This window comes from Lissotriton vulgaris, chromosome 2_1 (genome assembly GCF_964263255.1).
Source record: "Lissotriton vulgaris chromosome 2_1, aLisVul1.2, whole genome shotgun sequence".
Classification (NCBI taxonomy): domain Eukaryota; kingdom Metazoa; phylum Chordata; class Amphibia; order Caudata; family Salamandridae; genus Lissotriton; species Lissotriton vulgaris.
Window position 1 is genome coordinate 578,732,279 of NC_141687.1, and position 26,915 is coordinate 578,759,193.

The 26,915-nt window shown below is 44.6% G+C and overlaps 1 protein-coding gene across 4 annotated transcripts in view; it reads right to left on the reverse strand.

The window, feature by feature from the left end:
- MYRF (myelin regulatory factor) overlaps positions 1–26,915 on the reverse strand; it is a 464,514-nt gene that overhangs the window by 59,977 nt on the left and 377,622 nt on the right. For all 4 annotated transcript variants that reach the window (XM_086955588.1, XM_086955587.1, XM_086955590.1 and 1 more), the window contains 4 exons: positions 24,918–25,006; positions 21,292–21,360; positions 15,937–16,016; positions 15,088–15,213 (listed from right to left, as the gene is read on the reverse strand). In XM_086955588.1, the coding sequence (XP_086811714.1) occupies positions 15,088–15,213; positions 15,937–16,016; positions 21,292–21,360; positions 24,918–25,006 (364 nt within the window). The remainder of the gene's footprint in view (positions 1–15,087; positions 15,214–15,936; positions 16,017–21,291; positions 21,361–24,917; positions 25,007–26,915) is intronic.

The window sequence follows — 26,915 nt, forward strand, 5'->3', positions numbered from 1 at the left end:
CCCATTGGAAGATCCATATGAATAGGCTCAAGTTGAATCATGACAGAGCTGACATCACCATGCTCATGGTGATAGATGGTGGATAACAGGAAGAAAGTGAACCTCTCCTAGACCTGATGTCAACTAATGTCAAAGATGGAGCAGTAGAGGTAGTAATTCTTTCTATCACTTTGAATAGTCATCAGCAAAAGGACTGTTGCAAATTGTTTGGTCAGTTTGCTGACTTGTTTTCTTTGACCCCAGGACTAACAACATGGTGTACCCATAATATGGACACAGGTAACAGTTTACCTTCCAAAAGTAAGATATAAAGGTGGCCAGACAAAGTCAAAGCTAGAATCGAAGCAGAGGTTGCAAAGATGCTAGAGTAGCGACTGATTAAGCCCTGGGACAGCCCAGTAGTTTTGGTGCTGATGCTCACCCCATACCCAGAGCTGATGAGCACATTGATAAGTTGAGCAATGCAAAATATCTGAGCACGCAACCTGACTTCAAGTTATTGGCAGACAGCCCTCAAACAAGGATCCACAGAGAGGTCTGCCTTTTCAACCCCAGAAGGCCATTTTCAGTTCAAACTGAAGCCCTTTGGGTTGAAAAGTGCATCTGCCACCTTCCGGAGGTTGGTGAATAGAGTACTTTCTGGCTTGGAAAGCTATATTGCAGCATATCTGGATGATACAGCGGTCTTTAGTTCCACCTGGGATGATCACCTTGTCTCCCTCAAGGAAGTGCTTCAAGCCCTTCAACAGGCAGGGCTGACTATCCAGGCAAGCAAGTGTCAGATAGGTCCAGGCTCTGTAGTATACTTGGGTCACCAAATAGGTGGAGGTCATGTACAACCTCTCCAACCCAACATCCAAACAATTCTGGCCTGCTCCAAAAACTCACACCAAAGTCAAAGTCTTTTTTAGGACTGACTGGGTACTAAGGAGATTTGTAAAAGCAAACGATACCACAGTGGCACATTTAACAGAGTTATCCTCCAAGAAACAGCCAAGGAAAGTCACATCGACTGACTTATGTCAAAAGGCCTTTGATACCCTTAAGGAAGCTATGTGCTCAGCACCTACCCTGAAGGCGCCTGACTTTAGCACAGAGTTTATTGTCCAAACCAACGCCTCACAGCATGGGATTGGGGAAGTACTATAATAGCTGAATGAACAGGGTCAAAATCAACCATTTGCTTTTATCAGCAGGTGACTCCTCCTCTGAGAGCAGTGTTGGAGTGCCATTGAGAGGGAAGCCTTTGCTGCCGTTTGATCCCTGAATAAGCTAAGACCCTCCTTGTTTGGGACTCACTTCACTGTTCACACTGACCACATGCCTCTCAGATGGTTAATGCAGGTAAAATGAGAGAATTCCATGAAACATAGACTTGAAACTGACCATGCCAACGCAGGTGGCCTTTCCAGGTTCTTTCAATTGGATGATGAGAATCACCAGGATAAGGGTTAGTTGTTCATCACCTTTTGTTTAGAGGGGACTAGGTAAGGAAAGGCCTCTTTTAGCATGTGCACTCACACATTTTTGGACTGATGCTACTGTTTTTCCAACTCTAGGAGTGCACTGAGGCCTGCTAACCGGACCTCAGTGCCAGTGTTCTGAACCCTTAACAAACGTATGTTGAATAGGGTCTACCCAATTGGCACATACTGACTTACTTAAAAACCCCAAGTATATGGTACAGAAGGCATGTAAGGTAGAGTGTCCACACATGGCTGCAGCACTGTTTGTGCCACCCTGAGTGTGACAATAGACACAGTGGTACTGCAGACTAGAAACGCAGTGTGTGCACTACTAGTTTGACTTAGCCGTTAAAATCAATGGCAAAACCTCCACTCCCTTAACATAATTTGTAAGACTCCCCTAAGGAAGGCCTATGAAGTCCTATGGCAGGGAGCTGTATATTGTTAAGTAAGACATATGTTTGTGATATGTCTTAGCAGCAACACTTGTAAATTGGCGTTTTGCTGGGGAAAAGTTAGCAGCCCCATTGGCTAACACAGGTTTATCCGCTGGCATCCCAGCTGGGTTAACATCTGAATGAGACTACCTAACTGGGTACTGTAAGGTATCAAATTAATCATAGCATTACATGCCAAAGCAGATATTTATGTCACTTTTATAGTTAAGAAACTTTTAGAAAGTTGCCACACTGTCCAGCTAATCCAGTGGCCTCACAAAGACCTCATAGACTCCATAGAAATTCACACAAGTATCGATTCCAAAAATATTAGCACAACATGCAGATAGGGCGACCAAACTACCACAACGCTGTTTGTTTAATCAGATTTAACATGTCATAAATTGAGTTGGTGGCTTGTTATAAAACACTACCAACACACGACATCTATACTACTATTATAAAGAGAGAACTTGCACCTTTGAGCCAGGTAAACTCGAAAACTACACCACCAATCCAAACACCCAATACATCTTAGAAAACCTCAGGGCAAGCAGAAGGACATAGGCTACATAAAAATAAAAATACAACGTTGTTTAAAATATTTACAAATAAAAATAAAGTAGTCCCTTGCAAGTAGCGCCGGACGGGACGTATGCGTGAGGGGAGTAGCATGAGCGCCGGGAGGAGCGTCTGCGAGAGGGGAGGAGCGGAGTTCACCAGCAACAGGAAGAGGGGAGAACATGAGCGCCGGGAGGATCTGCGGAGTGGTGAGAAGCGGAGGAGCATTGGCAGCGCGGGGAGGAGCAGCGGATGAGGTAAGTCGGGACCTGGGGGGGGGGGGATTTACAAAGCCGGGGCGGGAGGCTCAAGGCGCGAGGCACACTCACACTCTACTGCGCAGTGCATCTGGAGGGATTACCTAAAGCTTTGGGACAAGGGCCTCCGCCGGCGTGCTGAAGTGCGTAGGATTACACGCGCTGGTGGGAGGGCGTGAGAGGAATTTCTCCATCAAGGCTGGCGTGTGTAAATATGCCGAACGCTGGGCTCGCCCAGCACAACAGAATGAAGCTGGGGCGTGCAGCTTCGGAACGGCGTCTGAAGGTTTCGCCTCTATGTTTAGTGCCAAGTACCTCACAGGGCACGGCTTTCACCTTCGACGCGCAGGTGCCGCCTGAGGCTGTAGCGCCACTGACGGGCCTCTCACCGTTCGAGGCGCCATTACCAACTAAGAGTGCAGGAGGGTCGCGCAGTTGACCTCACTGATGACTAAAAGCTGCCTTTGACCCTTGCTCATTGCACCATCAGGATTCAAGCAAACCGGGCCGAAGACGGCTGTAATGCCAGAAACCGGTCCCCGGGAGCTTGTTTCCTTCCCAGTGTAAGAATTGGCTTTTGTAGTTTGGTTTGCCCTGTTCCCATCATGCACTGGGACAGGAACAGACTAATTTGCATACAGCCAGGTTCTGAAACTGGGATGGTGCAGTGAGCTAAAAAACGGTGTTGGATCTAGCCCTGATCTCTTGACTGGGTGAGAGCTTTCTGCTTAATTCAGAGACTCTGTCCCTCACCACCCCTTGTTGTAAAAATTTTTGTCCACCCTAAGCGTGGAAGGGTATTCTCAGATGTGAGACCCTTGCTCATTGCACCATCAGGATTCAAGCAAACCGGGCCGAAGATGGCTGTAATGCCAGAAACCGGTCCCCGGGAGCTTGTTTCCTTCCCAGTGTAAGAATTGGCTTTTGTAGTTTGGTTTGCCCTGTTCCCATCATGCACTGGGACAGGAACAGACTAATTTGCATACAGCCAGGTTCTGAAACTGGGATGGTGCAGTGAGCTAAAAAACGGTGTTGGATCTAGCCCTGATCTCTTGACTGGGTGAGAGCTTTCTGCTTAATTCAGAGACTCTGTCCCTCACCACCCCTTGTTGTAAAAATTTTTGTCCACCCTAAGCGTGGAAGGGTATTCTCAGATGTGAGACCCTTGCTCATTGCACCATCAGGATTCAAGCAAACCGGGCCGAAGACGGCTGTAATGCCAGAAACCGGTCCCCGGGAGCTTGTTTCCTTCCCAGTGTAAGAATTGGCTTTTGTAGTTTGGTTTGCCCTGTTCCCATCATGCACTGGGACAGGAACAGACTAATTTGCATACAGCCAGGTTCTGAAACTGGGATGGTGCAGTGAGCTAAAAAACGGTGTTGGATCTAGCCCTGATCTCTTGACTGGGTGAGAGCTTTCTGCTTAATTCAGAGACTCTGTCCCTCACCACCCCTTGTTGTAAAAATTTTTGTCCACCCTAAGCGTGGAAGGGTATTCTCAGATGTGAGACCCTTGCTCATTGCACCATCAGGATTCAAGCAAACCGGGCCGAAGACGGCTGTAATGCCAGAAACCGGTCCCCGGGAGCTTGTTTCCTTCCCAGTGTAAGAATTGGCTTTTGTAGTTTGGTTTGCCCTGTTCCCATCATGCACTGGGACAGGAACAGACTAATTTGCATACAGCCAGGTTCTGAAACTGGGATGGTGCAGTGAGCTAAAAAACGGTGTTGGATCTAGCCCTGATCTCTTGACTGGGTGAGAGCTTTCTGCTTAATTCAGAGACTCTGTCCCTCACCACCCCTTGTTGTAAAAATTTTTGTCCACCCTAAGCGTGGAAGGGTATTCTCAGATGTGAGACCCTTGCTCATTGCACCATCAGGATTCAAGCAAACCGGGCCGAAGACGGCTGTAATGCCAGAAACCGGTCCCCGGGAGCTTGTTTCCTTCCCAGTGTAAGAATTGGCTTTTGTAGTTTGGTTTGCCCTGTTCCCATCATGCACTGGGACAGGAACAGACTAATTTGCATACAGCCAGGTTCTGAAACTGGGATGGTGCAGTGAGCTAAAAAACGGTGTTGGATCTAGCCCTGATCTCTTGACTGGGTGAGAGCTTTCTGCTTAATTCAGAGACTCTGTCCCTCACCACCCCTTGTTGTAAAAATTTTTGTCCACCCTAAGCGTGGAATGGTATTCTCAGATGTGAGACCCTTGCTCATTGCACCATCAGGATTCAAGCAAACCGGGCCGAAGACGGCTGTAATGCCAGAAACCGGTCCCCGGGAGCTTGTTTCCTTCCCAGTGTAAGAATTGGCTTTTGTAGTTTGGTTTGCCCTGTTCCCATCATGCACTGGGACAGGAACAGACTAATTTGCATACAGCCAGGTTCTGAAACTGGGATGGTGCAGTGAGCTAAAAAACGGTGTTGGATCTAGCCCTGATCTCTTGACTGGGTGAGAGCTTTCTGCTTAATTCAGAGACTCTGTCCCTCACCACCCCTTGTTGTAAAAATTTTTGTCCACCCTAAGCGTGGAAGGGTATTCTCAGATGTGAGACCCTTGCTCATTGCACCATCAGGATTCAAGCAAACCGGGCCGAAGACGGCTGTAATGCCAGAAACCGGTCCCCGGGAGCTTGTTTCCTTCCCAGTGTAAGAATTGGCTTTTGTAGTTTGGTTTGCCCTGTTCCCATCATGCACTGGGACAGGAACAGACTAATTTGCATACAGCCAGGTTCTGAAACTGGGATGGTGCAGTGAGCTAAAAAACGGTGTTGGATCTAGCCCTGATCTCTTGACTGGGTGAGAGCTTTCTGCTTAATTCAGAGACCCTGTCCCTCACCACCCCTTGTTGTAAAAATTTTTGTCCACCCTAAGCGTGGAAGGGTATTCTCAGATGTGAGACCCTTGCTCATTGCACCATCAGGATTCAAGCAAACCGGGCCGAAGACGGCTGTAATGCCAGAAACCGGTCCCCGGGAGCTTGTTTCCTTCCCAGTGTAAGAATTGGCTTTTGTAGTTTGGTTTGCCCTGTTCCCATCATGCACTGGGACAGGAACAGACTAATTTGCATACAGCCAGGTTCTGAAACTGGGATGGTGCAGTGAGCTAAAAAACGGTGTTGGATCTAGCCCTGATCTCTTGACTGGGTGAGAGCTTTCTGCTTAATTCAGAGACTCTGTCCCTCACCACCCCTTGTTGTAAAAATTTTTGTCCACCCTAAGCGTGGAAGGGTATTCTCAGATGTGAGACCCTTGCTCATTGCACCATCAGGATTCAAGCAAACCGGGCCGAAGACGGCTGTAATGCCAGAAACCGGTCCCCGGGAGCTTGTTTCCTTCCCAGTGTAAGAATTGGCTTTTGTAGTTTGGTTTGCCCTGTTCCCATCATGCACTGGGACAGGAACAGACTAATTTGCATACAGCCAGGTTCTGAAACTGGGATGGTGCAGTGAGCTAAAAAACGGTGTTGGATCTAGCCCTGATCTCTTGACTGGGTGAGAGCTTTCTGCTTAATTCAGAGACTCTGTCCCTCACCACCCCTTGTTGTAAAAATTTTTGTCCACCCTAAGCGTGGAAGGGTATTCTCAGATGTGAGACCCTTGCTCATTGCACCATCAGGATTCAAGCAAACCGGGCCGAAGACGGCTGTAATGCCAGAAACCGGTCCCCGGGAGCTGGTTTCCTTCCCAGTGTAAGAATTGGCTTTTGTAGTTTGGTTTGCCCTGTTCCCATCACGCACTGGGACAGGAACAGACTAATTTGCATACAGCCAGGTTCTGAAACTGGGATGGTGCAGTGAGCTAAAAAACGGTGTTGGATCTAGCCCTGATCTCTTGACTGGGTGAGAGCTTTCTGCTTAATTCAGAGACTCTGTCCCTCACCACCCCTTGTTGTAAAAATTTTTGTCCACCCTAAGCGTGGAAGGGTATTCTCAGATGTGAGACCCTTGCTCATTGCACCATCAGGATTCAAGCAAACCGGGCCGAAGACGGCTGTAATGCCAGAAACCGGTCCCCGGGAGCTTGTTTCCTTCCCAGTGTAAGAATTGGCTTTTGTAGTTTGGTTTGCCCTGTTCCCATCATGCACTGGGACAGGAACAGACTAATTTGCATACAGCCAGGTTCTGAAACTGGGATGGTGCAGTGAGCTAAAAAACGGTGTTGGATCTAGCCCTGATCTCTTGACTGGGTGAGAGCTTTCTGCTTAATTCAGAGACTCTGTCCCTCACCACCCCTTGTTGTAAAAATTTTTGTCCACCCTAAGCGTGGAAGGGTATTCTCAGATGTGAGACCCTTGCTCATTGCACCATCAGGATTCAAGCAAACCGGGCCGAAGACGGCTGTAATGCCAGAAACCGGTCCCCGGGAGCTTGTTTCCTTCCCAGTGTAAGAATTGGCTTTTGTAGTTTGGTTTGCCCTGTTCCCATCATGCACTGGGACAGGAACAGACTAATTTGCATACAGCCAGGTTCTGAAACTGGGATGGTGCAGTGAGCTAAAAAACGGTGTTGGATCTAGCCCTGATCTCTTGACTGGGTGAGAGCTTTCTGCTTAATTCAGAGACTCTGTCCCTCACCACCCCTTGTTGTAAAAAATTTTGTCCACCCTAAGCGTGGAAGGGTATTCTCAGATGTGAGACCCTTGCTCATTGCACCATCAGGATTCAAGCAAACCGGGCCGAAGACGGCTGTAATGCCAGAAACCGGTCCCCGGGAGCTTGTTTCCTTCCCAGTGTAAGAATTGGCTTTTGTAGTTTGGTTTGCCCTGTTCCCATCATGCACTGGGACAGGAACAGACTAATTTGCATACAGCCAGGTTCTGAAACTGGGATGGTGCAGTGAGCTAAAAAACGGTGTTGGATCTAGCCCTGATCTCTTGACTGGGTGAGAGCTTTCTGCTTAATTCAGAGACTCTGTCCCTCACCACCCCTTGTTGTAAAAATTTTTGTCCACCCTAAGCGTGGAAGGGTATTCTCAGATGTGAGACCCTTGCTCATTGCACCATCAGGATTCAAGCAAACCGGGCCGAAGACGGCTGTAATGCCAGAAACCGGTCCCCGGGAGCTTGTTTCCTTCCCAGTGTAAGAATTGGCTTTTGTAGTTTGGTTTGCCCTGTTCCCATCATGCACTGGGACAGGAACAGACTAATCTGCATACAGCCAGGTTCTGAAACTGGGATGGTGCAGTGAGCTAAAAAACGGTGTTGGATCTAGCCCTGATCTCTTGACTGGGTGAGAGCTTTCTGCTTAATTCAGAGACTCTGTCCCTCACCACCCCTTGTTGTAAAAATTTTTGTCCACCCTAAGCGTGGAAGGGTATTCTCAGATGTGAGACCCTTGCTCATTGCACCATCAGGATTCAAGCAAACCGGGCCGAAGACGGCTGTAATGCCAGAAACCGGTCCCCGGGAGCTTGTTTCCTTCCCAGTGTAAGAATTGGCTTTTGTAGTTTGGTTTGCCCTGTTCCCATCATGCACTGGGACAGGAACAGACTAATTTGCATACAGCCAGGTTCTGAAACTGGGATGGTGCAGTGAGCTAAAAAACGGTGTTGGATCTAGCCCTGATCTCTTGACTGGGTGAAAGCTTTCTGCTTAATTCAGAGACTCTGTCCCTCACCACCCCTTGTTGTAAAAATTTTTGTCCACCCTAAGCGTGGAAGGGTATTCTCAGATGTGAGACCCTTGCTCATTGCACCATCAGGATTCAAGCAAACCGGGCCGAAGACGGCTGTAATGCCAGAAACCGGTCCCCGGGAGCTTGTTTCCTTCCCAGTGTAAGAATTGGCTTTTGTAGTTTGGTTTGCCCTGTTCCCATCATGCACTGGGACAGGAACAGACTAATTTGCATACAGCCAGGTTCTGAAACTGGGATGGTGCAGTGAGCTAAAAAACGGTGTTGGATCTAGCCCTGATCTCTTGACTGGGTGAGAGCTTTCTGCTTAATTCAGAGACTCTGTCCCTCACCACCCCTTGTTGTAAAAATTTTTGTCCAGTGAGGGCCTGACAGGGAAATAGGGGCAGAGTGGACACTGCGCATTCTCCAGTGACGCAGCGGACTGGGCAATGTCGCGGGGGGGGGGTGCACAAAGGATTAAAATGCTGCCCCCAGCCCCTTTCTGCCCCAGGCAACGCTGGGGCGGGCTGCTAGTATAAAAATAAACGAAACTTAAATCGATTAGATTGTGGAAATAGAAAATTGTTATGTGTGGGGTGTTTCATGCTCATTGGAACGCATTACACATGACAACTCTAGCTCGTTCGACGATTTTGTAGTTCATTAGATGTAAACAAACTACAAAAATGGCGTCAAACACCAGGTGAGGAGGAGCCCAATTGACGAGCATGCGAATGCAATCGCGGCGGAAAACTATTCGCGGTCAGCTTCACGATCGCGTAGTTGACTAATCACTATTAAATTACCAAATTGTAACACAGTCGAATTAGAGTACATTAATCGTACTCTCTGACACAATCGCGGCACCCCTATGCACCGATAATATAAACTACCAAAATGGCGGATAGGACCGGCGATAATAATTGAATGATTGTAGCTAATTATCTAATTATGACAAAGGGATATTGCTATAAAAACCCCGACCGGGCGTCCTCTCTCATTCCATCTACGTGAGAGAGGACGTGTTGATCGCTCCGTGTTTACAGCTATGAGGTGAACAGCATGGGCTACTTGGAGGGGTCCGGGAGCCTCGGGCATACGTAAACTGAGGGGTATGTAGTAGGACGCGATTGACTCGGAGTATTGCTCTGCTTAATGCTTTAAGTTCACCATGCGGTATCATCAAAGACATGCGCTTGCTAAATGTGGAGTGTTGTTTCGCTGAACGCCACAAGCTGATTATCCGGTCTTAACAATGACATGCGTTCAAAAATCCCTTTAGACACCTTAAAGCTATGAAGAAGATGTCTTGCTACATATAGATATGGGCGGATACTCCTAAAGCGTACGCCTATAGTAAGCGTGGTTCAACGATACGGATGCAGACACAGTGACAAATGTGGGCGTGTAACACTCTAAGCACACACCGACTGCATGCCGGGTTACACAATACCGATCCAAACATAGTGACAGCTTAGTATAATAATGGGCACTGTAGCACTAATCTTACATTGCATCAGCAGAAGGGATATATACTGGAGGAAGTAGCACTACCCATATCGATAAGGAAACAATATATAAACTTGAATAAATTCGAATCATAATTTTAAAATAATGATTAGCACTATTGGAAAATAAGCGTTTGGATCTAAAATATAGACTGATTCCATTTCCTACATTTAGGCAACCTTGCAAGAAGGAATATCCCTACATACTCATATAAGGGTATAAAGTCAAGAAACCCTAAAGACGAGAAGAAAACCAGTCTTCGAGTATCATACAGGGACCTGATTACATGATTTTAAAGGTATGTTTGGAACCCGTTTTAGCCAACAACAGGGACGTATCAAGATTATAGGATATAGAGACAAATGAATATAATGTTCTCTTTTAGGTTATAGCCAAGCAAACAACTACAAGTGGTCTGACGCAGATTTAAAGTCGCAAGAATTGAATTAGACACAGGAGATATTATTCTCCCCGTTTTAAGTAAGTGTGAAGAAAGATAGCTTACTTTTGGGGTCTGGAACTTTAACTTGGGCTATACAATTAATTAGTGTATCCTCTTTATTTAGAGAAACTGAGGTTTGCACATATTACTACCAACCACGAAGAGGATCCACTATTGATCAATCCTCAAGGGTGCGGAATCTTAAAGATATAAGATCGATGAGAATACATTTTAAGTAAGATTGTCTCCCTTTTATAACATAGTGACACAGGGGTAACCATGCACATTAGTGGATAAAATGCACTTTGCTCTCACTCAAATACATGATACCAATTGTATGTATTTGTTTTTAGAAAGAAGAACCATTGTTTTTAAGTAAATGTTTTGTCCTGAGGAAGGTGTTAAAACAACACAAAGCACCGAAACGCGTCGACAAAGGACTTTCTTCCATCATTTTATATTTAATGTCATGATGCTATTTTTTAATGTGAGAATATTATTCTGTATTGATTATTTTAATTTGAGTTGGAACCATTACAGGAATTACTATATGTATTAGAGAACTATTATTTGAGCATATGTTTGTATAAAATGTTATGTAGTAAATGAATTCAAATGTTTTTAAACTTAATAAGTATAAAAATTTGAGAGACAAAAGTAACCCTAGTTTTGTGCAGACATAATTATCCGTGTCACTATTAAACACTAAAAAAGCGATATTAGTGTGTAGGCCTTCTGGTCACAAATAGAAAGTGAGCAACACAGAAAGGAATTCTTTTTGATACTGTTTGATACCCAGTCCTTTCTGGTTTTCTGGGAAACTCTCTTTTTTGAAAGTTGCTCACAAAGACCTTGACACACAGACAAATTTCTGCCCACCTTGGGAGACATCTGAATAATTCCCAGGCTAAGGAACAAAGGCAGGTGCCACAGAATGAAGTGTTGCCTCTTCGCCCAGGAAGGCCACTAGGGGGGTTAGCTCAAAAGACAAGCTTCAGAGGGGAAGCTGCCTGTGAAGGGCCGCCTGTAAAAAACACTTACGGGCAGGATGCCTTTTGTTGTTGCAGACAAGTTGGAGACAGGGACAAGGATGGAAAACCCGTCCCCAAACTGGTTTTCCTATTGGCGTGCAGCCCAGAGGTAGCTACACCTCTTGGGTGGGCTACAAAGCTCCTGGCAGCGGAGGAAGGGTCCTGACATTTTGAGTGTGGCTAGAATAGAGCACTCTGGAATAGATAGATGCCACACTTTGCATGAAACACATCACTAGGTGAGAGTGGACCCAGTAGCCCATTGGCTAGTGACTGCACGGTCCCCTCAGGGCACTTTCCTGGGATAAATTTGGCACACCTGGCACCCTGCCCACCAGATCACTCTTGACATAAAGAAAGGGCTGAAGAAGGACTGCCCTGCTGCCCTTGAGACTGCACGAGAGAGGCTGCACAGACGGAAGGACAGCACCTGCTGCACTTTGGACTAGTTTAGTTTGGACTGCACCGATAGCTCCTGACATGGGGAACAGTTGAATCCCGGCTTTATTTCACTTCAGCCAGACATATAAAAGGACAAATCTGAGATAGCCAAAGTCTGCACCCGTGTCTGCCAAACCTGGGAGTGCTATTAGAGTCTGAATTCATCGTACTTGAGGGACATTAGCCCCTACCTAAGGATTTCAACCCAACCGCGATGCAATGAGAGCAGTAGTCCAGCACAGAGGACTTCGAGTGACTTTGATCGATGTAGCCAGAGTCACCCTTCATAACCCAAGCCACAAAGACACCCCCATTGACCGCACCTCAACTGGAGCATCCTTTGAACATCTTTAGCCTGCATCTCCATCATCAGGATCACTCCATTATAGTCTATGGCTGTCATCCTGTAGAGCTTGGAACTTGCCCTAAAAACACTCTGGTGGCCATATAACAGTTCAAAGTATCCTCTCTGGCCCCAAGATCTCAATCCTGTTGGATTTGGTCATCCAAACCGGGCTGGAGTTGCCGAACAAACTCTTTCAATATTTTCTAAAGTTTGCAAACTTTTTGTTGACCAATGCTTGTTTGCGGTTTCATTTAAAAGTTCTAAAATCTGTATCCGCAGAACACTCCAGTAGATTTTGATCTTCAAGGTCTCTAAAATGTAATAAAAATGTGCTCTATGTGTATACATTGTTGTTGTGTCTCTTTCCTGTTGTGTGCCTTTCTTATTCCGTTGTTTGGTGCTGTTATATACTTTGCACATTGTTCTTTTGCTCAGCCTTGCTGCTCTAAGCCACAGCTACCCAGGCTTGAGCTTAAGGTTTACAAATAAGCCTCACTAGACCCAAGACAGTTTTTGCGAGTGTACTACATGATAAGGTCCCACAGATATATCATATAAACAACCAAATCCTCACAGTGACAACTCACAAATGCCAGAGAGGGATTTATCCCGAGAAATAAAAAGGTTTATTGAACAGAAATTATTAACAATTGATGGTGCAAATCGATTTATTAGCCTTTGATTCTAAGCTTTGAGAAAGCCCCAGGCATATCAGCCATAAGGGGTGAAACATAAGTTTGTTTGTCCTTTTGAACCTTATGTATCACGTTGATCTTTAATAAAAAGTGAAACCAAAAAGTAAACTTGATATATTGAGGACTCGTTATTGAAAGGGAAGACCCTCCAAAAACTCTTTTCGATCTATACTAATACTGGAGTATCATGGGTCCTAATCCCATTGGAGTGCCGTGCCCACATATGAAACTGGGTATTTCCAACAACAGGTAGAAGACGTTGGTCGTCCGCAAACTCACACATTCTTAGGGAATGTTTCCCCTGGTGGTAGAGGGTGTTATTGCCTGGACCCTGAGGGAACAAGGCCAGGATGCAGTCTCAGATGTCTGAGTATATTTATAGACAATGACTTTCATTTTACACACCTGTGCACCCTGGAATTTCTTATCTTGGTTCTCTTTAACTGAACGAATGCTACTGATAATAGTTTGTAAAAGGAACGTGCAGGGCTGTTGAAGTGTTATCACTGTGATGTGGCGCCACCTGGTTACCCTTCTTGCAAGATTAGGTGAAACTCGTGGTTCTCTAAATGAGTGAGTTCACACCATGCATATTAATGCACTAGCAAGATCCAACAGGAGGCTTAGATTTCCTGAGTCCATGCATGAGCAGTGCATCATTTCTTTTTCTTTACTTTGATCACTAGCGTCTGCAGTGCTAAAAATGTACTGTGATAAGCAGGGCTGCCAGTACCAGAATCTAAAGAAAACCCTTGTATGAGTATGTCTGAAGGAAGTGTGAAACATGAACGTTCTGCCCCCAAATGCCTTTGCCCACTCGGTCCTCAACGGGTAATTTTTCCAGCATGTTATCCCACAAGAAAATTCTACTATGAAACGCATTTCTATAATTGCAAAGACAAATTTAGTTTGGCAATTCATCACATAATACATTATGTTCACATTTTTTACTATTTAATAAAAAAGGTCAGATGATGCTCTTTCTGTAACCTTTGTGAAAAACAACTCACAGGAGTATGCAGCGTATGTATATCTATAGCCACACATGCTATCGAACACTCTGGGGTATATTTACAGCAGAATGGAGAAGTGATGTGTTAAGCAAACAATGCCAACGCCACGCTTCTCCATTCTGAAAACGCAGGGATGTGCCGTATTCACAAGAATATGGTGCAGCCCTGTGTTTCCCCCTGAGTTGGCGCTACATTTAGCAGCCTAGTGTGAATGCAGGCACCCTTCCACCACAGTGCAAGGGTGTCTGTGTTGGGTACCTTCCTGCCAGGGTATTGGTGGCTTGAAGGGATATCATCAGCCACGGGCAGAGGGCACATCCTAGATCACATGTGACAAGCAGTAAAGAGTACTGTGTAGATTTGTGTTGCAGTATGCTCTGTTGTCAGGCTTTACCAGTATAGTAGTGTGTCATATGTGAGGCTTTCAGATTCACGCTTGACATCCATTGCTTGACTGTAATGAGCATTATCACTTTGTATGACGTAGACTCACTGCTGATCCTCCCTCCATCCGAGCACATTCACATGTGTTCCCTTTCCCGATAGCCAACACTTTCAATAATACCGCACACCAGTGACATGCGTGTCTGCGAATATCCACAAGCTTGACAATGACATGTGATGTTGGCCATTCAATATTTTTGGACAGCATCTCATTAGCGATATTTGCCGCCCTCCCGGTACATGCTACATTAATGTAAATTGCAGATTGTGCGACATCAAAACAGCAACAGAGACACAAACATAAGTACACTTCCTGGCCAGGCAGGAACTGAACAACGCCCAGGTCCCCGGAATAATTATTCACACCCCTACGCTGGCCTGGCGTACGCAAGGCCAGCCCATAAACACTCTTTAAATGCAGTTTTTTTTAACTTCTATGTGTGCTGCTTAATGCAGTACACATAGAAGTTTCAAAACTGCATTATTATGATTCGCCCATAAGAGTATCGTTCCCAGAATTCCCTGCTAAGACTATTCCCTTCCATGGAGTAGTTCCTCTCCTACTGCAGTAAAAATGTACAGCTTGAAAATCTAAGAAGGATACTAAATTTAGGACAGCACTGAATTTTTTTTTAGTATAAAGAGGGATACAATGCCGGAGAAGAAGGAACTTAAAATTCTTTGCCCCTACTGTGACTCAGATAATTTGTAGATCATCCAACACGTGGAAACACACTTGTCTGAATCTCAGTGCCACCAGTCCAGGCAACACTGTGAATTGTGACCAGTCCTTTAGTGAAGTCTGTCTTATAATATAATCCATTTTGCGGTTCTTACCAGACCGGAACTGGTGGGTGCTGGAAGGAACACTGGTTGCGGTGAAAAAGGGCAAAACACTGGTGGGCTCCACAGGACAACACACAACTTCAGTACACGAAGGGTTAAAACACAAGTCAATGGCATCTGAAAAAGAGAAAAGAGAGAGGGGCCAGGACCAGTCAGTCCATGCAACTGAGTATATACCTCTTTCCACTGTTCTCATTCTTTTTTGACGGTTTCTCATCCTTCCCCTATCCCCCACTCAGTGGCGTAACACAAGCCCCCGTAACCCCTGTGGTGCAGGGGGCCCACGAGCTGCAGGGGGCCCCCTCAGCACAGTACTCTGGCCTGAGAGCTCCTGATTAAATCTGGAGCGGGCCCCTCCATGTACCTTGCAGGGGCCCCCCTCAAGTTTTGTTAAACCACTTCCCCCACTCTTTTTATCTCCATACTTTCTCCCTCTTCTTTTGTTGCTCATCTGCCATCCCTACCTCCTTGCTCACCGTCCACTTTCTTCTTTCTCTATGAGCTGATGATCCACTCCCTCCTTTCCCCCCCTTTCTTTTCGTTTCCTTTGTTATTGTTCTTACTGTTATTTGAGTGGCTCTTCTGGTCTTCCCTATCCCTTCTTCCTCACTGTTGCAGTCCCTCTGTCGCTCTCTACTTCTCTCCATGTATACCCAGCCATCTCCTTCGCCTCTCTTTTTGCATTTCTATTATTTCTGCTTCTATCACAGCATAATCTCAAAATCCCTCTCTCACATAGCCCCTCAAGCCTGTGTTGCTCTTTTTCTTGTTCCTATTCTGTCCACTCCTCGTCCCTCCCTCTTTCCTACCCCCCATGTATGTCTGAATTTCCATACATACCAGCCTCAGATAAGGAAGTGGTGAGATGAAGTGCAGGTGTGGTGCCTCCAAGCTGAGATGTCACTGTGTCTTGATTGGACCTGACATTTAAAGATCATTCCATAGTTATTAATTGAATATAAGACAGAAAAAGCAAGCACAAATGGAAGAGAGATGAAGAAGGGGGAAGAGATAGAAGAAGAATTTTAGGAATCAGCAGAAAATAGTATAAAGTAGAGCAGGCGAAATAGAGAGGAAGAGAGAATGAGAAAACGAGAAAGCCATAGGAAAGTAATAGAAAGAGAAGAAAAAGAGAAAAGAATTCAGAGAGTCAGGGGTAAACAGACAGGCATAAAAAGACAAGAAAAAGGGAGGTGTGTGAGATAGACAGGAAAAAAGACCAAAAGAACAGAGTAACAGAAAGAGGGTGAGAGAGAGGTAAGAGAGAGAGAGAGAGAAAGAGAGAGAGAGAGAGAGAGAGAGAGAGAGAGAAATACAGCAAGAGTCGCAGAGTCACAGAAAGAGATTCGGAGAGAGAGACAACAAGAGAGAGACAGGTATAGAGTTGTAGAACAAACCGCAAGAGTGAGGGAAAATTAAAGCTGTAAATCATATCTCCCAGAGTATTTCAAGAGGCAGTTATATTACTCCTTAACTGTGTGTGGAGACTTGTAATAACCCATGTCTGGTATGGACAAGGGAATAAGCAGGATGAAGATTTTGGAGTATAAGCTACATTACTTGACAAACACCAGAACATTCAGAATCTAAGAAATCTGAGAATGGTCATGAACTCTGGGCTATCACTAATTTCTGAAGCAAATCAAGTCACAAGATCTGGTTTTCACACCATGAAAACAGACACATTTTACAGTATTAGAGTTTTCCACAGAGGCGCGAGAGGCTACCTTGCCTTTGTGATGTCTCAGTTAGAATAAGCAAATGCACTCCAGGGTCATAACACTTTGTTTCTACTGCAAAACATAAAAGAATCCAAAATACATCAGTTAACTAACTCATGCAGCTACACATGCAGGACCAAATCACTCCAGCCTTATAGGCAATTCACTGGTTTGCTGCGATCAGATGCTTCTTCTTCACAGCAATGTGCATTGCCCTCAGGGCCATCTATAGCTCGGGCCCAACTTTTATTCAAGGAAAACTTCAAAGATACTTTTATAAGAGAAACTTTTACTCAAGACCGAACTTCCACAGACCTTCCTTTCAGAACGCAAGTAGAACACCTGCGAAAAGTCTGTCTCTATGTAGGTCACTAAATTATGGGATTCTTCCCCGTCAAGTACATGTTATATATCCATGACCATGTGGAGATCAAGCAGCAATGAGTTCTCCAACATATGATGAAGCATGAAACCACCAGGAGCCAGAATCAATCTCCCACAAAGAAGGTATTGAAGGCAGACGACAACCCAAGAACCAGACTGAAATCTCTCCATCAGGGATGGTAGGAATGATGACATGTGTAGCTATTTCTTACTCTCCTTCATTTGATTCAACACATAAGCACAGCTGTACAGTTACATTAATTCAAGAATTGCAAGCAGCTGCTTAACATGCAGAACGCCAACATACTTGTCACACTCGCATCCCTCACCGCTTCAATCAGACACAGTACCAGAAAGCTTAAGCATTCTATCCCCACATCTCTTCGCTACACTGGATGCGTAAGTGCAGTGACATATAACAAGAGAGGACCACCACTCTGGTTATTACACACAACACCAACACACTCCCTACATAGGCAATGCTAGAAACCAATTACCTTCCAAGCAAACATAACCTAGGGATTAGAGCGCTATCCGTCTGCCAAGCACTTCAGCATCTAGTGAAGCACTATAAATGCACCTGCAATGCAGTACAATACAAGAGTCCTTTGTTTTGCTATAAGGGCTGGATTAAATAACGTTTGCAGCGATGCTGATCAATTTTGCATTAGCATTTCCATTGGTCGTCTAAAGCCATTTGCACCAACTGATCCATTCAAAAAGGGCCTTTACAGTGAACAACCAGTACGATTTTTTTCCCAACATTTGCCCATTTTTGCCTTGGTATTTTAATGTGTATGCTACTGTTAAAGTGCATGGCACAGAAGAAAATGTATATATTTTAGCCCAGGAGCAAATACAGGGGGAGAAGGGATGAGGTGGGGATAGCTGGACTACTTAACTTCAAATTGAGTTGCTATATGGTATTATTTGAATGTAGGATTTAAGCGTCTCAGAAAAATGACTGTATTAAGGAATGTGAGGTATGATAATAACCCTCAGTCAACATCACTGTGCTAAAATGTGTCAATTTCAACAGTCATAGTTGGCTTCGCCTTGGGATAACTGTCTGTGCTGATTCTCCTTTCCCTTGGAGTGTGTAATGTTTCACTTTATGATTTTTGGAACATTGTTCCTACTGTACAAGTTCCCTTCAAACTCAGAGAATCAAAGTATAAGGCGGTCTAGAAACAATTTTGATGTTTCTTGTCATCAACTCCCCACTTCCAGTACCTGTCTCCTATGCATTAATATCACTTGTCACTAATTCAAACCAAAGATGTTAAAAGGGTCTTCGCGACGGCCATTTATATTCATCTTGTTATCTCCTTTTTGCACCACTTCCTCTTGGTGGAAGATGCAGCAATCAACAGGCTCTAATGACCGAAGGCTGCTCATCCGGCCTCACCATGATGATCATCGATCAGGTCTGTCGGAGAGATCATTGAAAGAGATTGTATTTCAGTCGGCAGGTCTGGGGATCTAAGGCTTGTTTGTGTTATCAAGCCAACCTTTTTGGCCCTTTGTCCTAAGTATGTGGTTTGGTTTTGGTTGGCTGAACATTCCATAAGAAGGTGACTTCTTTACCTCCTCATGTCACTAAAATTGTGTTCACCGAAAGACGTCTCCAGAGCTTTGGGGGCAGATGTTACCTGAGTGGAGAGGGGAGCCATAGAATGCTCTCTCACGAGACACAGATTAAACAAGGTGTCCTGTTATGCTCTTCACAAATATTTCTGATCAAAATTAAAAAGGCTTTAGATTATACCAGTGTTACTTGACTTGGTTGTTGAGGCATTGTGCTTTGTATTGTTAAAGAACTATGGCAATATCTAATCTCTAGACGTATTCAGAAAATAAGATACTGCTTTGCTATCGAAGCAGGCACCCGACTTTTGCAAAGCCCTTGAAGGTATTATAACTGGGAAAGGAGACACAGACAGGAATATATTGCAACTGCAAGGACAATTTACTAATCTCTTCATTGACAAAAAATTGTTAATATTCATCCAGGCTTGACCAAGAGAACTTAAAAATCAACACCTCTGCTGTCTCGAGGGCTACTAGTACCAGTTTAAGAGCATCATCTAGATCATTTGGGATTCAGGATATTATTTAATGAAGAGGAACCGACCCAAGGACCTCGAATCCCTATAGTTTTCAATGGAATGTGGCCCTAGGGATTTTCTTGCACAGGCTGTCACTGCATTAATCTCTTCAATGTTTGCTGTGAGTGGCTTCTAGTCAGTAGGGCTGCAGCCAACGAATAGTAAAAACATCTTCAGTATGCTTACTGAAGTAGCAGGCTGGTTTCCTAGGTCAATGAGTCACAAGTCTGAGTAATTCAGTAATGAGAGAAAATACAAAGAGCATAGAAATAAAGATGATACGAGAAAGAAAAACAGAGAAGAAAAAAGTCAAAGATAACTAGAGAGAAAGTCCAAAAGAAGGTAAAATTATGTAACATGTCATCAGTTGCCTAGTGATGCTGGAAGGGAAAAGTGTAAGTGGATAATGGAAGAAAGGCAACGATGGAACGGAATGATAGAGTAGAAGAAAAGTGCAATGACATGCTAGAGGGATGTGTTGACAATGGGATGTGAATGACACCACAAGGTGATGCAAGGGATAATCAGGAAGTACAGCAGAAGCATTTGACAACACTGTATTGGTGATTATACCATTGGATGAATGAGTGGCAGTGTTAGATTGAAGATAGTACCAGTTATGGATTTTTGGTGATATTAATGACGAGGCAGTTTTGAGTTATTGCCCATCTGAGGAGGGAATGATGGTTTGTAGATGAGGGCTGCTGGAGTATGAAGACCAAAGATGGACTGGGTGAGTGCAATAATCAGCTAAACTTATTGAAGTGTTAGGACTGGACTGTGAGTAATACCAAAGGGAAGAGAAGTGTTGAAGTGAAGGTGATATTCAAGGGAATACAATCAAAGAATTGAGAATGATGCAGATGAAGAAATCAACAACTGGTTGGGAGGTAAGAAAAAGATGTTGCCGTGTTTTTTAGTATCACTTAAAATCTCCAGTATATAACATACCATGAGCTGAGAGTATCAAAGATCCGGAGGGCCCTGTGTTGAAATTGAACCTTGCGGCAGGCGTGAATCAGCGCTAGAGCGCTAATTAGGACAACAGAGAAACAATACAGGGGGCCACAGAGTGAGAGAGGATTGAAAGGAAGAAAGCACAAGAAGGAACAGAATATGAGGTGGAAATGGGACAGAGAAAGTTAAGAGAGAGAAAACACTGAAAAAGAGGAAGGAGAGAGTGTAAGGAAAGACAGACGACAGAGAAGCAGAGAGAAAAAAGGTTGAAAGGGTAATGAGATTGAGAGTAAAAGAAACAGCAGAGGCAAAGTCAGGGAAATCAGAAGGAGAACGATGAGAGAAAAGAAATGAAGGGTGAGAGAAAAAAGAAGAGATGGGTTAGATCTACATTATCTCAGAGGTACAGGACCAGAATTTCAAAAATCAGCTTTTACTAATAACAGGCAACAACCATCTTACTTGATAACATGGACTGACAGAACCTCTTTGGAGAGAACCCAATCATTCACACTTTAATAAATTCAATGAAACACAGCCACCTGCGCCAGACCTTGGTGAAACAGGTCAGATGTCGTGCTGGTTCTAAGGGCGGGCTCCTTCTCTATGTCCCTGGCTCAAATGTTCAAACCTACGACAGCCTTTTCATATCTAGTAATATTTCCAAGAAGGGTCTCAACATCCATCTCGACCACTTCCAATGGTTGATTCCTGAGTGCAGGATGTTGCCGACACACTCTTCATGGTATCCATCCACAGAACACACACATCAGCATTCCATGCTCGCCTGATTCTGGGGATGACTGATGTCTACTGAGTCCCATGAGTCATATCTCTGTATTGCACAAAAACTAAAGGCCTCATGCTGGACTATCCCACAACTCCATCCTTCAATCACGCCCCATCATCTCTTCGCGCCCACTGACATTCACTCAAGCAGACCCTTGCCAAAGTAGGAAATATAACAAGAAATTCCATTGGTCCATTGGTGTGTGCAGAGGAGCCTGCCTTTCACGGACACCTACTCATCTGAATTCAGGAAGTCGTCCTCGTTCCGCAAATTCAGGACATATAGAGTAGACATGGAGATGACGCTGCAAGAGAGAGAGATTTTACAGTATCACCATTTGCCTTATTTGAGAATTGTAGGAATGTCTCACCAGTTTGGCTTTAGATCTCTAGTCACATTATTTACAGAAGTGGGCACTATTTGTATTATAAGTTTATGCTTCATGGAAACTAGTGCTATTTTTCATGTGACATAACAAGCAAATCCATTAGCGGCATGAAAGTCTAATTTTGAAGGAAAGAGACTCGTTTCAGCATGAAATTTAAGTGTGTCTACGCACATGGTTGTATATGTGTACAGGTCTGCGTGAGTCTAACCCTTTAATTAGAATTACTGTATATTTGCTTAGCAAAATTAGGTAGGGGTGTGTGTGTGTGTGTGCAAGGCCGGTAAGTCCCACTTATGAAGAATAACAACAGTGGTGTTTACACAAGGGGATGGCATGCAATTTTAGGACTGAGATCCATTTCCAGAGGTGGACCCGAATAGTAAAATCCAATCCTATAGACCAGGGGTCTCCAAACCGGTCCTGGAGGGACGGATCCATGCCGCATTTTTTGGATATCCCCATTGAGATACACGTAGTAATTGTAAGTCTGGCATGGATCCGGCCCTCCAGGACCGGTTTGGAGACCCCTGCTATAGACAATGCAAATAGGTCACATTCAGAAAGTGCAAACCTAGTGATAAAGAAAAACAACCCAACTTCACAAAAGTAGAATCACAGAAAAGAAGAAACCCCAATCGAAAAGGGGGAGATAAAACACTGAGAAAAATCGATCCAACCTCGTAGGAGGATGACTAGCGAACGATAAAAGAAGCCTGATTCCAGAAAAGCAACCAAATCCCAGAAAAAGAGCTACATTCCAGAAAAGGGAGAACATTGATCCTGGATTACAAAACATGCAATCCCAGAGAAATGAAACCCCACCAGAAAAGAAGAAGTCCAACTCCAAAGGGGAACAAACACAATCCAGTAGAAGAGCACTCACAAATCAGGAAAAAGAAATCCCAAAGGATAAGAAAACCAGTCCTAAGGAAGGAGAACCCCCTTTTCAGAAAGAAAAGATGCCCAGACCCACACAGGATGATGACCAAACTACAGAAACAGAATCTTAGAGAAATACAAATCTAATCCCAGCGAAGAAACACAGTCCTCAGAACGTCATACCCCAAAACCAAGAGAAGAAACCTCGAGTCCTATTTACAAAGGCATTGCCCCACCGAAGAGTAACTTTTTCCCTACGCTCCAGTGACGCAACATCCCATTTAAAAAAAAAGCTTCTTCGCATGGCTTAACACCACTTTGTAAAAATCGTATCCTTTCACGCAGATATTTGCCTGAAAGGAAGGTTGCTGTGGGCGTTACACCGCAACACCCGTAGCTTTTTGACCCTGACCCAGATTTACAAAGATCTGTAAATCTGAGGCAGCGCCAAAAACACCATTGAAAAGCAGGCAATAGAGTGGCGCAATGAGGAGAAAAACTTGTATTTCTCCTCGTTTTTTGCTCTGTCTATGTGTACTGCATTTTGCAGCACACATAGAAGGGGCATATCGCCTTTAATGATTGTTTATATGGAATCATTAAAGGCGATTCACTTCCTACACATATACAATCACCCCTGCAATGCAGGCAGCCTTGCACAATGGTGCAAGGGAGTCGGCGTTGGTGCTAGGCAGATTTTTTAGCACCGGCGAAGGTAAAATACAGGAGTGTGCCGTAATCTTGTGAATACGATGCATCGCTGCTTTATTTAAATGACGCAGCACTGCTAAATTGTTTGCAGCGCTGTTCTGCGTAATTTCTTTGTGACTGTGCACCCCACTTCCAGAGGACAAGAAATCTCAACACAAAAAAAGAATCCTGATTCTAGATGAGAAGAAACAAAAAAACACATTAAATTCATGATAGGAATCTTAATCCATGAGATGTAATTAGACATTATAGGAGAAGAAAACCAATTCTAACCAAAAAGAAATTTCCGCAGGAAAAACAAACTGGCTGGCAGGAGAATACCTACCCTCTTATTTGCAGATGATACCCTCCTGATCTCCAAAACCCCAGCAGTCCTGCAGAGTCTTCTAACTAGCTTTAAGTCCTTTTGTGACTCAAGGGGACTAGTTATTAATACAGGGAAGACCAAGTATCTGGTCCTAAACCCCCCGAACAAGACGGCAAACCACCTACCCCAGACTCAGTTCCACTCGAGAGGGTCAAGGAGTTCGATTACCTCGGTATTCGTCTCTGCGACTCCATGAGTTGGAAATGTCATCACCAAAAGATGCTGCTGACTCACAAGAGGGTGGTGGGGGCCCTCCTTAACGAACAGCGTGCCTCAACCCTCAAACCCATTGCACCGGTACTTGACATCTATAGGGCAAGGGGTGTCTTTATGGGGCAGAACTCTGGGGTGTACAGAATACAGACCAGCTGTCCCGCTCACAAAACAAATTTCATAAGGATTTAATGGGGCTCCCCTACAGTACGCCAACTCTACCACTCCTCATAGATATGGGTACTCGGCCTACTAGTGGCCAGGCGAGGCTGCGTCCTCTTCTCTTGTGGGCGCGTATCTGGAGAGTCCCAGAAATGTTCGGCTATGCAGAAGGTTTAAAAGAGGTTTCTATCAATGCCTGGCTGGTCTAAAGTCCGCTGGTTAAGGGAAGTCAAGCGCCTTCTTGCAGACCTGGGCCTTGAAGACGCTTGGAATACTAGAACTGCCCCGCCCAAGTCAGCTTTGAAGAAGTTATATTGGAGTTGGGTGATTGATGGCAGAAACAGTAATGCTAATTTGTGTAGGACCACTGTGGATTTCCTTCTGGTTAAGGAGGTGCACTTTTGCGAGCTGTATCTGGATATTATTTTAAAACCCTGGGACAGGGCTCGATACTTCAAATTTAGGGTAGGCCTACTTCCAGTTGGGAATCTGACTTCCAGGTGGAAGGTCCCAGCACAGACAATCCCCTTCTGCCCCTTTTGTGAGACTAGGACAGAGACAGTTCCCCACCTGTTGTTTGAATGCTCGGCCTATGTAGTTTCTCGCCGCAGATGGTTGAAACCACTCTATAGAGAGCTTGGGACTAGATCCCACAAGGAGGCCTTACGAATTTTGAAAACGGACCCGCGGCCCCTGTTTGCATGCGGATTGGTGAAATTCTTAGGTTGGGCATGGCGCATTAGATCTACTAGGCTTTTGTATCTTGTTTAATATGTATTTTAGACTGTTTTTATGTAAATTATTCGCGCCATTTGTAATATGAACTGTATGCTTTTATCTATGCATTGGCTCTTTTTATTGTTTTTATGTATATGTATTGCTTTTTAAGATATGTATCATATCGAAATAAAGCCTAACTGACTGATTGGAAAAACAAACTATTCCAGAAGAAAATAAATGTATTCACTTCTAATAAAGCATCTTTTACTTAAATTGTGATATATTTCAGCAATCAACTTATAATTGTAGTTATCAGTTCTCATTTTCTCAATACCGTGCAATCTCCTCCTTTGCAGGAATATACATTTCCCGCCTGTGCATCTGTAAACACACATCACCGGGGAAGGAAGGGAAGTCTTACCTGAAAGCCATGATAACCACCAGGGCGATGATGGTGCCCTGCAGGAAGCGCTGGCTGATGCACGCCTGCTCTGCAGGGGGAGGGGGAGACTGCAACCAAAGGAAATGTGGTTACTGTTATCTGATACTGAAAGCACAACAGTCTCTCTAGATCCTACCTTTCAATAGTCCTCCCTATAGGTTACATTAGTCTTCTGCTGTACTGCACACTGTCAGCGCCATGCTTGCACTCTGTAGCGTTCAGCCTGACAAACGTCTTTCACATCGCGTTCTGTCTTTCATTTATGGAGCACTCATGCCACCTTGTGCCAAACGCAGGGAACTTCTTTTTGACATTTCTGTAAAATTGTTTTAGTCCTATTCTCACACTGCGGGCCCGATTCACAGAACTAACTTAAGACAAAATCCTAAACTTACAGGGCCGGACTGGCCGTAGCTGGCACCGGGCAATCCCCCCGTACGCCGCATGGGTGGGGGCCGGTTTTGGGCCCCTGGGGGCCGTTTTTGTTCCAGGGCCATTTTTGCAGCATTGGCCCTGTATCAAAATCGGCCGAAAACCAGCCCTGGCAAAGAGCGCACCACAACCCCCTGTGGGGGGCGAGCTTTTTGCCAGGGCCGGTTTTGGTTCCCAGTCCGGCCCTAAAAACTTACTACCATTTTGGTATTCACTGAAGGCATTTACTCATTTTGGCATTCACAGAAGGCACTTACTCATTTCGGTATTCACAGAAGTTAGAGTCCTAACTTTAGGACTCCTAAATGGCTTCTGTGAATACCGAAAGTCTTAAAGTTAGGATTTTTCTCAGGTTAGGAGTAGGAAAGTTAGGACTCCTAAATGCCTTCTGTGAATACTGAAAGTCTTAAAGTTAGGATTTTTCTCAGTTTAGGAGTCCTAACTTTACTACTCCTAAACTGAGAAAAATCCTAACTTTAAGACTTTCGGTATTCACAGAAGGCATTTAGGAGTCCTAAAGTTAGGACTCCTAACTTCTGTGAATATCGAAATGAGTAAGTGCATTCTGTGAATACCAAAATGGTAGTAAGTTTAGGATTTTGTCTTAAGTTAGTTCTGTGAATCGGGCCCTGTATTTCCTTCTCTCTTAATTCAGCCCATCCAAACTTAAATTCTGCGTTTTATTTGCCATGACCCACATGTATTGTCAATTGTGTCTCTCATCAGATTACTTTAAGCCTACCTTCATCTCTCTCTCACCCTAGGGCAGAGGTCTTCAAACTTTTTTGATGCCGAGACTCCCTTGTCAAACTTTTTGGGTACAAGGACCCGCTTCTGACAAAAACTTCTAGAACCTGGGACTCCTCATCATCGACAACCATAAACACCCCCAATTCCCACAGCAAATAATTTTTAAAGTAGGGAAATAATATTAAACAGTGTTTAGCAAACCAAAGGCCAGTGGGGGTGTAGTCAAAGGTGTAGCTAATAAGAAAGGGCCTTGTGTATGAGGAATTGGCGTAGTGCAGTGCCTTGATTGGCTGCCCTATACTAATGTGAAAGGGCAGGAATGCACTGTATTTATGAAATACAGTGCATTCCTGTCCTTTTCCCTTGAGTTGCCACACAAATTGCTGCCTAGCACCAACATAGGCAGAATTGTTTTTGTACAGGAAGGGGCACAAAAACAATCCTGAGAGGCGCGTTTTCCTCTTTCTATGTGAGCTGCAGAAGGCAGCACACATGGAAAGAGGAAAAAACGAGGAGAAATGAAAACATTTCTCCTCGTTACGCCGCCACTGGGAAGGCATCCTGTTTTTGGAGCTGCCCCAGGTTTATGTGATTTTGTAAATATGGGGCAGCATCAAAATCCATGGGTGTTGCGGAGGAATCCCATGCAACGCCCATGGAACACCTCCTTGATGCAGAGTAAGGCAATGCAGTGGCTTGCGCTGCCATCTCTTGCTCCCTATCTATGAGTCCATCAAAGCCATGCAGGATGACTTTGCACCACCTCATTGGTATGGTAGAGGCGCTTTTGCCACC